This window comes from Hippocampus comes, unplaced genomic scaffold (genome assembly GCF_001891065.2).
Source record: "Hippocampus comes isolate QL1 unplaced genomic scaffold, H_comes_QL1_v1.1 scaffold50, whole genome shotgun sequence".
Lineage (NCBI taxonomy): Eukaryota > Metazoa > Chordata > Actinopteri > Syngnathiformes > Syngnathidae > Hippocampus > Hippocampus comes.
The window spans coordinates 411,679-425,485 of record NW_017805122.1 but is presented as its reverse complement, the minus strand read 5'-3'; the positions used below and the strand labels follow the sequence as shown (position 1 = coordinate 425,485).

General features: G+C 43.7%; 1 protein-coding gene across 1 annotated transcript in view; it reads right to left on the bottom strand.

Annotated features, from left to right (window-relative positions):
• rapgef5a (Rap guanine nucleotide exchange factor (GEF) 5a) overlaps positions 1-13,171 on the bottom strand; it is a 39,131-nt gene extending 25,960 nt beyond the window's left edge. Inside the window, exon 1 of the mRNA XM_019866166.1 lies at positions 12,766-13,171. Within this exon, the coding sequence (XP_019721725.1) occupies positions 12,766-12,909 (144 nt within the window). The 5' untranslated portion in view covers positions 12,910-13,171. The remainder of the gene's footprint in view (positions 1-12,765) is intronic.
• Between the last annotated feature and the right edge of the window lie 636 nt (positions 13,172-13,807).

Here is a 13,807-nt window from a genome sequence, read left to right as displayed (position 1 = left end):
GGAAAGCTAAGTGGAGACATCAAAGCGCCGCGGAACGACTGCGCGCTGAGTGAGTCCCATGAGAAAATACGGACAAGCGGTTAAGAGTTGGCAGCTCGGGACAATATGGAGACTGGAAACTAGACTCAACTTCCTCAAACGAAGCCATGACTTGTTTGAAATGTAGTGAGGACTCGATTGGCCTGATTTTTGCCGAAGTGACTTGGGACCTTCTTGAAAACTTGAAGGTTTAGACTGGATGAGACTTAATTGCAACTGGCCCTCATTTTGGAGTCAGACTTGCGCCGCTGCTTTTCCTCATCGAGAGGAGCCAGCTGAGGTGGTACGGGCATCTGGTTAGAATCATCCGGCTTGGAACACCAACCTGGTGAGGTGTTCCTGGCACATCCCCGAATGGGGCCCCCGGGAGGACTTGGGACACGTTGGGCAGGGAAGGGCTCAGGCTTACCCCAGACAAGCTGGATGAAGCGGCTGGGGAGAGGAACATTTGGGCTTCCAAGCTTAATGTGCTGCCCCCCGCAATCTGACATTGCATAGGCGGATGAAAATGGATCCAATTTGCACATACGTGACTTCCTCCCACCTCCGCAAATGAGCAGTTTCACTTGGTGCGCAGTGTGACTTTCCTTTCATCAAAACCTTCATCCGAGGAAGCTTCCTCGTGGGTTAACATGAAAGACATCTCCAAGTTTGAACTTTCCCCCCCCGCATGCTTGCGAACGCGCACACTTGGCGCCGAGCAGGTGGCTCTGAGAAATACTCGCATCCATGGCTGACATGTTTAACACCCCGGGGATTTAATGCTTCTTCACGTCACTGTATTTCATGAGCCGTAATCACTCCGAAAGACTTTTTGACGACACGGTACATTTATAACACGAGTGCAAATGTTTTCTTGCGAGAAGCCCCATAATGAGTCAGCGCAAAAGGTGTGGCGTGAAGATTCCTTGATCCTCCAATTCGTGATATGCTCTCATCACAAACTAACCCTCCGCTGTTGCCTATTTTATTGCAGCTGTTGTTGCTTTGGCCTTTATTTATATTTCATATATATTTATGAAATGTAATTTTTTTTAACCAGTAGTATGAAGAAGTAAGCCTGAAGAATTTTAGGAAGAGATCTTTCAATTTCTCTGTCAGATATTGTGATTTCGAGGCAATTCACGCTTTGCTTCAAATTAAGTTCTAGACGAGAGGATTATTATTATTTATTTTTAGCTGATTAGTTAGCATGACCTGTCAACAAGTAGCAGGACACTTCTGATTGGTGAGCTTGAGCGCAAAAAAACCCAAAAACAAAACAAAAAAAAAAAACACAGCTTTGGCAATCACTTTGTCTGAAATCATTTTGACCCTATAATAAAAATTTGCTCAACCCCTCTAAGAAGGGCTAACCCTCTCCTAGAAGCTTCCAGGAGAAAACAGATTTGGACCCATGGATTGCATTCCACGGTGGACTAATCCAAAGTGTGCTGTGCTCCAAACCTGCTGTAAAACCATGAATGTATTAATCATGCTCACTGCGCAATTTGGCCTGACTGACAGACAGGAAATAAAATGTGACACTTGACCTGGGAAATCAAGTGCGTTCATCAGTAAGGTCGGCCAGAGCAAGTTAGTTGTCAACTAGGTTCAGCGTTTACCTCCGTTATACTCCATCCGAAGCTAAAACCCATTAGGATTACCCATATCAGTAATAAAAACCATACATATATTTTTTTAAAACTGTGATTCCAAAACATTTGAAATCGTACTGTCGCTCGAGCGACAGGCAAAAAAGTTGACAGCGCTGAGCTTTTTTTTTTTTACAGTACCTACACACACATCAATAATTGTGATTACTTGTTCCTTCCTCCCCGCTCGATTTTATCTCTTCATCTCTTTGTCTTCCGTCTGGTGAGTACCGATCGTTCCCAAACTGTGCTTCCCCCCACCCCCCTCACTCGTTCGTCTCTTCTCACAAACTCACCACTCGGTGACTCATTCATCCTGTACTGCACACTCAGGTCTTTGTGGTGCCGTTTTGATTCCTCCTTCTCCCCCCAAAAACACACGCCTCCATCACGGGAGCGCACATTAGTTGTCAGCCGAGAAAAGAGATGTAGGCTATAAACCGAGAGCACATGCTGACACGCTTATCTGCGCGATGACTTCAAAGTGTGTCTGGGCAAGCGAAAGAAAACGAGCGCGGCAGCAGAGCGTGAGGTCATTCTCTGCGAGGAATGGATCGCGCTCAGATTAGATTGCAAACAACGGCGGGGCCGCGCACACCCACGCGGACATTCGCACCGCTGTTGACTCCTTGACACACACACACAAGGAAAGCTAAATGGAGACATCAAAGCGCCGCGGAGCGACTGCGCGCTGAGTGAGTCCCATGAGAAAATACGGACAAGCGGTTAAGAGTTGGCAGCTCGGGACAATATGGAGACTGGAAACTAGACTCAACTTCCTCAAACGAAGCCATGACTTGTTTGAAATGTAGTGAGGACTCGATTGGCCTGATTTTTGCCGAAGTGACTTGGGACCTTCTTGAAAACTTGAAGGTTTAGACTGGATGAGACTTAATTGCAACTGGCCCTCATTTTGGAGTCAGACTTGCGCCGCTGCTTTTCCTCATCGAGAGGAGCCAGCTGAGGTGGTACGGGCATCTGGTTAGAATCATCCGGCTTGGAACACCAACCTGGTGAGGTGTTCCTGGCACATCCCCGAATGGGGCCCCCGGGAGGACTTGGGACACGTTGGGCAGGGAAGGGCTCAGGCTTACCCCAGACAAGCTGGATGAAGCGGCTGGGGAGAGGAACATTTGGGCTTCCAAGCTTAATGTGCTGCCACCGCAATCTGACATTGCATAAGCGGATGAAAATGGATCCAATTTGCACATACGTGACTTCCTCCCACCTCCGCAAATGAGCAGTTTCACTTGGTGCGCAGTGTGACTTTCCTTTCATCAAAACCTTCATCCGAGGAAGCTTCCTCGTGGGTTAACATGAAAGACATCTCCAAGTTTGAACTTTCCCCCCCCGCATGCTTGCGAACGCGCACACTTGGCGCCGAGCAGGTGGCTCTGAGAAATACTCGCATCCATGGCTGACATGTTTAACACCCCGGGGATTTAATGCTTCTTCACGTCACTGTATTTCATGAGCCGTAATCACTCCGAAAGACTTTTTGACGACACGGTACATTTATAACACGAGTGCAAATGTTTTCTTGCGAGAAGCCCCATAATGAGTCAGCGCAAAAGGTGTGGCGTGAAGATTCCTTGATCCTCCAATTCGTGATATGCTCTCATCACAAACTAACCCTCCGCTGTTGCCTATTTTATTGCAGCTGTTGTTGCTTTGGCCTTTATTTATATTTCATATATATTTATGAAATGTAATTTTTTTTAACCAGTAGTATGAAGAAGTAAGCCTGAAGAATTTTAGGAAGAGATCTTTCAATTTCTCTGTCAGATATTGTGATTTCGAGGCAATTCACGCTTTGCTTCAAATTAAGTTCTAGACGAGAGGATTATTATTATTTATTTTTAGCTGATTAGTTAGCATGACCTGTCAACAAGTAGCAGGACACTTCTGATTGGTGAGCTTGAGCGCAAAAAAACCCAAAAACAAAACAAAAAAAAAAAACACAGCTTTGGCAATCACTTTGTCTGAAATCATTTTGACCCTATAATAAAAATTTGCTCAACCCCTCTAAGAAGGGCTAACCCTCTCCTAGAAGCTTCCAGGAGAAAACAGATTTGGACCCATGGATTGCATTCCACGGTGGACTAATCCAAAGTGTGCTGTGCTCCAAACCTGCTGTAAAACCATGAATGTATTAATCATGCTCACTGCGCAATTTGGCCTGACTGACAGACAGGAAATAAAATGTGACACTTGACCTGGGAAATCAAGTGCGTTCATCAGTAAGGTCGGCCAGAGCAAGTTAGTTGTCAACTAGGTTCAGCGTTTACCTCCGTTATACTCCATCCGAAGCTAAAACCCATTAGGATTACCCATATCAGTTATAAAAACCATACATATATTTTTTGAAAACTGTGATTCCAAAACATTTGAAATCGTACTGTCGCTCGAGCGACAGGCAAAAAAGTTGACAGCGCTGAGCTTTTTTTTTTTTACAGTACCTACACACACATCAATAATTGTGATTATGATGAAGAATTACTGTAGCGGTGTAAAATAACAACACAATAAATATCAGAAATGTAGACAATATTCTGTTACAAAATAATGTTGACAAATTTTCAGACTTTTTTTTTTTTTTTTGGACACCTCAGTCACAAGTCACACACAGCTGCAGTTAGATTTCTGATTTGGCGGAACAGTCTTCAGATAAATGTTGACTAGGGATGCCCTGAAAATCCTGTCACTGAAAATTTTATGGCTTTTTCCTCAGAAAAACACACGCCTCCATCACGGGAGCGCACATTAGTTGTCAGCCGAGAAAAGAGATGTAGGCTATAAACCGAGAGCACATGCTGACACGCTTATCTGCGCGATGACTTCAAAGTGTGTCTGGGCAAGCGAACGAAAACGAGCGCACCAGCAGAGCGTGAGGTCATTCTCTGCGAGGAATGGATCGCGCTCAGATTAGATTGCAAACAACGCCGCGCCGCGCACACCCACGCGGACATTCGCGCCGCTGTTGACTCCTTGACACACACACAAGGAAAGCTAAATGGAGACATCAAAGCGCCGCGGAACGACTGCGCGCTGAGTGAGTCCCATGAGAAAATACGGACAAGCGGTTAAGAGTTGGCAGCTCGGGACAATATGGAGACTGGAAACTAGACTCAACTTCCTCAAACGAAGCCATGACTTGTTTGAAATGTAGTGAGGACTCGATTGGCCTGATTTTTGCCGAAGTGACTTGGGACCTTCTTGAAAACTTGAAGGTTTAGACTGGATGAGACTTAATTGCAACTGGCCCTCATTTTGGAGTCAGACTTGCGCCGCTGCTTTTCCTCATCGAGAGGAGCCAGCTGAGGTGGTACGGGCATCTGGTTAGAATCATCCGGCTTGGAACACCAACCTGGTGAGGTGTTCCTGGCACATCCCCGAATGGGGCCCCCGGGAGGACTCGGGACACGTTGGGCAGGGAAGGGTTCAGGCTTACCCCAGACAAGCTGGATGAAGCGGCTGGGGAGAGGAACATTTGGGCTTCCAAGCTTAATGTGCTGCCACCGCAATCTGACATTGCATAAGCGGATGAAAATGGATCCAATTTGCACATACGTGACTTCCTCCCACCTCCGCAAATGAGCAGTTTCACTTGGTGCGCAGTGTGACTTTCCTTTCATCAAAACCTTCATCCGAGGAAGCTTCCTCGTGGGTTAACATGAAAGACATCTCCAAGTTTGAACTTTCCCCCCCCGCATGCTTGCGAACGCGCACACTTGGCGCCGAGCAGGTGGCTCTGAGAAATACTCGCATCCATGGCTGACATGTTTAACACCCCGGGGATTTAATGCTTCTTCACGTCACTGTATTTCATGAGCCGTAATCACTCCGAAAGACTTTTTGACGACACGGTACATTTATAACACGAGTGCAAATGTTTTCTTGCGAGAAGCCCCATAATGAGTCAGCGCAAAAGGTGTGGCGTGAAGATTCCTTGATCCTCCAATTCGTGATATGCTCTCATCACAAACTAACCCTCCGCTGTTGCCTATTTTATTGCAGCTGTTGTTGCTTTGGCCTTTATTTATATTTCATATATATTTATGAAATGTAATTTTTTTTAACCAGTAGTATGAAGAAGTAAGCCTGAAGAATTTTAGGAAGAGATCTTTCAATTTCTCTGTCAGATATTGTGATTTTCGAGGCAATTCACGCTTTGCTTCAACTTAAGCTCTAGACGAGAGGTTTATTATTATTATTATTTATTTTTAGCTGATTAGTTAGCATGACCTGTCAACAAGTAGCAGGACACTTCTGATTGGTGAGCTTGAGTGCAAAAAAACCCAAAAACAAAACAAAAAAAAAAAACACAGCTTTGGCAATCACTTTGTCTGAAATCATTTTGACCCTATAATAAAAATTTGCTCAACCCCTCTAAGAAGGGCTAACCCTCTCCTAGAAGCTTCCAGGAGAAAACAGATTTGGACCCATGGATTGCATTCCACGGTGGACTAATCCAAAGTGTGCTGTGCTCCAAACCTGCTGTAAAACCATGAATGTATTAATCATGCTCACTGCGCAATTTGGCCTGACTGACAGACAGGAAATAAAATGTGACACTTGACCTGGGAAATCAAGTGCGTTCATCAGTAAGGTCGGCCAGAGCAAGTTAGTTGTCAACTAGGTTCAGCGTTTACCTCCGTTATACTCCATCCGAAGCTAAAACCCATTAGGATTACCCATATCAGTAATAAAAACCATACATATATTTTTTTAAAACTGTGATTCCAATATTTTTTGAAAACTGTGATTCCAAAACATTTGAAATCGTACAGTCGCTCGAGCGACAGGGAAAAAGTTGACAGCTCAGCACGCAGATTTAAAATTTTACAGTACCTACACACACATCAATAATTGTGATTATGATGAAGAATTACTGTAGCGGTGTAAAATAACAACACAATAAATATCAGAAATGTAGACAATATTCTGTTACAAAATAATGTTGACAAATTTTCAGACTTTTTTTTTTTTTTTTTGGACACTTCCGTCACAAATTTGGCGGAACAGTCTTCAGATAAATGTTGACTAGGGATGCCCTGAAAATCCTGTCACTGAAAATTTTATGGCTTTTTCCTCAGCAAAACAGGATGTTGTGATTACGCCTGCAAAAAAACTGGACAACTAACCAGTGTTCAACACCAGTCTGTGTCATTCACATTATGAAAACAAATGTGACTTCTAACGTGAATGGAATGTATCTGTGAAGTGGCACGTGCACAAAACAAGACGCCACCTTGCAGCAGTGTTTATAAAGTAAATATGGTCTTGTGTGTGTAAGTCTCGGTACAAAAATTACATACATGACATATTGGATTAAAAAAACAAAAAAAAACAAATCGGAAATGACCTGCAGGATGAACATATGAGACGACACACACACAAGGAAAGCTAAATGGAGACATCAAAGCGCCGCGGAACGACTGCGCGCTGAGTGAGTCCCATGAGAAAATACGGACAAGCGGTTAAGAGTTGGCAGCTCGGGACAATATGGAGACTGGAAACTAGACTCAACTTCCTCAAACGAAGCCATGACTTGTTTGAAATGTAGTGAGGACTCGATTGGCCTGATTTTTGCCGAAGTGACTTGGGACCTTCTTGAAAACTTGAAGGTTTAGACTGGATGAGACTTAATTGCAACTGGCCCTCATTTTGGAGTCAGACTTGCGCCGCTGCTTTTCCTCATCGAGAGGAGCCAGCTGAGGTGGTACGGGCATCTGGTTAGAATCATCCGGCTTGGAACACCAACCTGGTGAGGTGTTCCTGGCACATCCCCGAATGGGGCCCCCGGGAGGACTCGGGACACGTTGGGCAGGGAAGGGTTCAGGCTTACCCCAGACAAGCTGGATGAAGCGGCTGGGGAGAGGAACATTTGGGCTTCCAAGCTTAATGTGCTGCCACCGCAATCTGACATTGCATAAGCGGATGAAAATGGATCCAATTTGCACATACGTGACTTCCTCCCACCTCCGCAAATGAGCAGTTTCACTTGGTGCGCAGTGTGACTTTCCTTTCATCAAAACCTTCATCCGAGGAAGCTTCCTCGTGGGTTAACATGAAAGACATCTCCAAGTTTGAACTTTCCCCCCCCGCATGCTTGCGAACGCGCACACTTGGCGCCGAGCAGGTGGCTCTGAGAAATACTCGCATCCATGGCTGACATGTTTAACACCCCGGGGATTTAATGCTTCTTCACGTCACTGTATTTCATGAGCCGTAATCACTCCGAAAGACTTTTTGACGACACGGTACATTTATAACACGAGTGCAAATGTTTTCTTGCGAGAAGCCCCATAATGAGTCAGCGCAAAAGGTGTGGCGTGAAGATTCCTTGATCCTCCAATTCGTGATATGCTCTCATCACAAACTAACCCTCCGCTGTTGCCTATTTTATTGCAGCTGTTGTTGCTTTGGCCTTTATTTATATTTCATATATATTTATGAAATGTAATTTTTTTTAACCAGTAGTATGAAGAAGTAAGCCTGAAGAATTTTAGGAAGAGATCTTTCAATTTCTCTGTCAGATATTGTGATTTCGAGGCAATTCACGCTTTGCTTCAAATTAAGTTCTAGACGAGAGGATTATTATTATTTATTTTTAGCTGATTAGTTAGCATGACCTGTCAACAAGTAGCAGGACACTTCTGATTGGTGAGCTTGAGCGCAAAAAAACCCAAAAACAAAACAAAAAAAAAAAACACAGCTTTGGCAATCACTTTGTCTGAAATCATTTTGACCCTATAATAAAAATTTGCTCAACCCCTCTAAGAAGGGCTAACCCTCTCCTAGAAGCTTCCAGGAGAAAACAGATTTGGACCCATGGATTGCATTCCACGGTGGACTAATCCAAAGTGTGCTGTGCTCCAAACCTGCTGTAAAACCATGAATGTATTAATCATGCTCACTGCGCAATTTGGCCTGACTGACAGACAGGAAATAAAATGTGACACTTGACCTGGGAAATCAAGTGCGTTCATCAGTAAGGTCGGCCAGAGCAAGTTAGTTGTCAACTAGGTTCAGCGTTTACCTCCGTTATACTCCATCCGAAGCTAAAACCCATTAGGATTACCCATATCAGTAATAAAAACCATACATATATTTTTTTAAAACTGTGATTCCAAAACATTTGAAATCGTACTGTCGCTCGAGCGACAGGGAAAAAGTTGACAGCTCAGCACGCAGATTTAAAATTTTACAGTACCTACACACACATCAATAATTGTGATTATGATGAAGAATTACTGTAGCGGTGTAAAATAACAACACAATAAATATCAGAAATGTAGACAATATTCTGTTACAAAATAATGTTGACAAATTTTCAGACTTTTTTTTTTTTTTTTGGACACCTCAGTCACAAGTCACACACAGCTGCAGTTAGATTTCTGATTTGGCGGAACAGTCTTCAGATAAATGTTGACTAGGGATGCCCTGAAAATCCTGTCACTGAAAATTTTATGGCTTTTTCCTCAGCAAAACAGGATGTTGTGATTACGCCTGCAAAAAAACTGGACAACTAACCAGTGTTCAACACCAGTCTGTGTCATTCACATTATGAAAACAAATGTGACTTCTAACGTGAATGGAATGTATCTGTGAAGTGGCACGTGCACAAAACAAGACGCCACCTTGCAGCAGTGTTTATAAAGTAAATATGGTCTTGTGTGTGTAAGTCTCGGTACAAAAATTACATACATGACATATTGGATTAAAAAAACAAAAAAAAACAAATCGGAAATGACCTGCAGGATGAACATATGAGACAAATTTGGCAAAATAATCCATCATAGTGTTTTTTTAAACAGGTTTTAAAAAGGGATTCGTTTGTTTTCGCCTCGGGTTTCCTCATTTTCAAAAATTGTCCTTTCAGGGCAGCCGATAAATTCAGAAACAACCGCAAATCCATTAGTTGTGAATAATGATGGCGACCACTTCAGTACTGTATACCATTTCTGTACATCACCTCTTAGGTCAACAGGGCCAAGAGAGCGAGACCACTTCGAAATACCGGAATAATCCGCCCGAGCAAGATTTATGATCCTCAGTGATGATTTCTTCATGTCAATTTAACTCTCACGTGTGGGCTGCGAATGATGGATGGGATGTTTAGTTTGGTTTGGTTTTGTTTTTCACACTGAGGCGACGATGAATTCATTGACAGTCTAATTGAATCTACGTTACATGTGCTACACACACATGACCATTAGCACAACCGTGTGTGTGTGCAGGTTAACCTGAGGGTGGTTGCCTTGACTACCGGAGTGTGAAGGTATGGTGTTTTAGCAGCAATTCGGGTAATTAGGGACGAAGGCGCAAGCACGCACAGTGCCCCTGCAACGTTCACGTTCGGGACAAGTCGTGACGTGTGTACAAAAGCAGCGCCAGCATTGCTTTTAAAACACTCCCTCAGGCTTACCCCAGACAAGCTGGATGAAGCGGCTGGGGAGAGGAACATTTGGGCTTCCAAGCTTAATGTGCTGCCCCCCGCAATCTGACATTGCATAGGCGGATGAAAATGGATCCAATTTGCACATACGTGACTTCCTCCCACCTCCGCAAATGAGCAGTTTCACTTGGTGCGCAGTGTGACTTTCCTTTCATCAAAACCTTCATCCGAGGAAGCTTCCTCGTGGGTTAACATGAAAGACATCTCCAAGTTTGAACTTTCCCCCCCCGCATGCTTGCGAACGCGCACACTTGGCGCCGAGCAGGTGGCTCTGAGAAATGCTCGCATCCATGGCTGACATGTTTAACACCCCGGGGATTTAATGCTTCTTCACGTCACTGTATTTCATGAGCCGTAATCACTCCGAAAGACTTTTTGACGACACGGTACATTTATAACACGAGTGCAAATGTTTTCTTGCGAGAAGCCCCATAACGAGTCAGCGCAAAAGGTGTGGCGTGAAGATTCCTTGATCCTCCAATTCGTGATATGCTCTCATCACAAACTAACCCTCCGCTGTTGCCTATTTTATTGCAGCTGTTGTTGCTTTGGCCTTTATTTATATTTCATATATATTTATGAAATGTAATTTTTTTTAACCAGTAGTATGAAGAAGTAAGCCTGAAGAATTTTAGGAAGAGATCTTTCAATTTCTCTGTCAGATATTGTGATTTTCGAGGCAATTCACGCTTTGCTTCAAATTAAGTTCTAGACGAGAGGATTATTATTATTTATTTTTAGCTGATTAGTTAGCATGACCTGTCAACAAGTAGCAGGACACTTCTGATTGGTGAGCTTGAGTGCAAAAAAACCCAAAAACAAAACAAAAAAAAAAAACACAGCTTTGGCAATCACTTTGTCTGAAATCATTTTGACCCTATAATAAAAATTTGCTCAACCCCTCTAAGAAGGGCTAACCCTCTCCTAGAAGCTTCCAGGAGAAAACAGATTTGGACCCATGGATTGCATTCCACGGTGGACTAATCCAAAGTGTGCTGTGCTCCAAACCTGCTGTAAAACCATGAATGTATTAATCATGCTCACTGCGCAATTTGGCCTGACTGACAGACAGGAAATAAAATGTGACACTTGACCTGGGAAATCAAGTGCGTTCATCAGTAAGGTCGGCCAGAGCAAGTTAGTTGTCAACTAGGTTCAGCGTTTACCTCCGTTATACTCCATCCGAAGCTAAAACCCATTAGGATTACCCATATCAGTTATAAAAACCATACATATATTTTTTGAAAACTGTGATTCCAAAACATTTGAAATCGTACAGTCGCTCGAGCGACAGGGAAAAAGTTGACAGCTCAGCACGCAGATTTAAAATTTTACAGTACCTACACACACATCAATAATTGTGATTATGATGAAGAATTACTGTAGCGGTGTAAAATAACAACACAATAAATATCAGAAATGTAGACAATATTCTGTTACAAAATAATGTTGACAAATTTTCAGACTTTTTTTTTTTTTTTTGGACACCTCAGTCACAAGTCACACACAGCTGCAGTTAGATTTCTGATTTGGCGGAACAGTCTTCAGATAAATGTTGACTAGGGATGCCCTGAAAATCCTGTCACTGAAAATTTTATGGCTTTTTCCTCAGCAAAACAGGATGTTGTGATTACGCCTGCAAAAAAACTGGACAACTAACCAGTGTTCAACACCAGTCTGTGTCATTCACATTATGAAAACAAATGTGACTTCTAACGTGAATGGAATGTATCTGTGAAGTGGCACGTGCACAAAACAAGACGCCACCTTGCAGCAGTGTTTATAAAGTAAATATGGTCTTGTGTGTGTAAGTCTCGGTACAAAAATTACATACATGACATATTGGATTAAAAAAACAAAAAAAAACAAATCGGAAATGACCTGCAGGATGAACATATGAGACAAATTTGGCAAAATAATCCATCATAGTGTTTTTTTTAAACAGGTTTTAAAAAGGGATTCGTTTGTTTTCGCCTCGGGTTTCCTCATTTTCAAAAATTGTCCTTTCAGGGCAGCCGATAAATTCAGAAACAACCGCAAATCCATTAGTTGTGAATAATGATGGCGACCACTTCAGTACTGTATACCATTTCTGTACATCACCTCTTAGGTCAACAGGGCCAAGAGAGCGAGACCACTTCGAAATACCGGAATAATCCGCCCGAGCAAGATTTATGATCCTCAGTGATGATTTCTTCATGTCAATTTAACTCTCACGTGTGGGCTGCGAATGATGGATGGGATGTTTAGTTTGGTTTGGTTTTGTTTTTCACACTGAGGCGACGATGAATTCATTGACAGTCTAATTGAATCTACGTTACATGTGCTACACACACATGACCATTAGCACAACCGTGTGTGTGTGCAGGTTAACCTGAGGGTGGTTGCCTTGACTACCGGAGTGTGAAGGTATGGTGTTTTAGCAGCAATTCGGGTAATTAGGGACGAAGGCGCAAGCACGCACAGTGCCCCTGCAACGTTCACGTTCGGGACAAGTCGTGACGTGTGTACAAAAGCAGCGCCAGCATTGCTTTTAAAACACTCCAGTTTGTTTGTTTTGTTTAGTTTTTTTTTTTTTTTTAACGAGCAGCATCAAACGCGGAAGGAGATCGACTACAGCGAGATACTCACGCTCTTCTTCCGCAGGTGCAGCCCGTGTTTAAGTAGTCCCGGCAGGTCCCGGATTTTGTGCTTGAGCTGAGCTTGGTCCCGCGGGCTCCGGTTCCACCTCAAGCCCGAGAGCAGGCCGTCGTCTGCGGGCTCCGAGTCGTCCATGACGGCCGTCCGGACGCGAGGCGCGTGTCCTCGAGCGGCTCCCTCCTCAACAGGCGCGTCGTCGCAGGCGCCAGTTCGCCATTTCCCTCGCCGCGGCGTTCTTCGGTCCCCCTTTCTCGGTTCTCCTCCGCGCTGCTTTGACGGCTGTCGCGGGGTAGCGCCGCGCACCTGCAACGAAAAGGGTCGCGCGCGCGTCGAGCGACTTCACTTGTTCCGCAGCACGGCGCACCTCATCTTAGCAAGCGGCGTGACTAGGCGTGCGCGTGATTGTGAGAGATCTTTCAATTTCTCTGTCAGATATTGTGATTTTCGAGGCAATTCACGCTTTGCTTCAAATTAAGTTCTAGACGAGAGGCTCTGTCAGATATTGTGATTTCGAGGCAATTCACGCTTTGCTTCAAATTAAGCTCTAGACGAGAGGATTATTATTATTATTATTTATTTTTAGCTGATTAGTTAGCATGACCTGTCAACAAGTAGCAGGACACTTCTGATTGGTGAGCTTGAGCGCAAAAAAAACAAAAAAAGACAAACAACAACAAAAAACCCTATTATTTATTTTTAGCTGATTAGTTAGCATGACCTGTCAACAAGTAGCAGGACACTTCTGATTGGTGAGCTTGAGTGCAAAAAAACCCAAAAACAAAACAAAAAAAAAAAACACAGCTTTGGCAATCACTTTGTCTGAAATCATTTTGACCCTATAATAAAAATTTGCTCAACCCCTCTAAGAAGGGCTAACCCTCTCCTAGAAGCTTCCAGGAGAAAACAGATTTGGACCCATGGATTGCATTCCACGGTGGACTAATCCAAAGTGTGCTGTGCTCCAAACCTGCTGTAAAACCATGAATGTATTAATCATGCTCACTGCGCAATTTGGCCTGACTGACAGACAGGA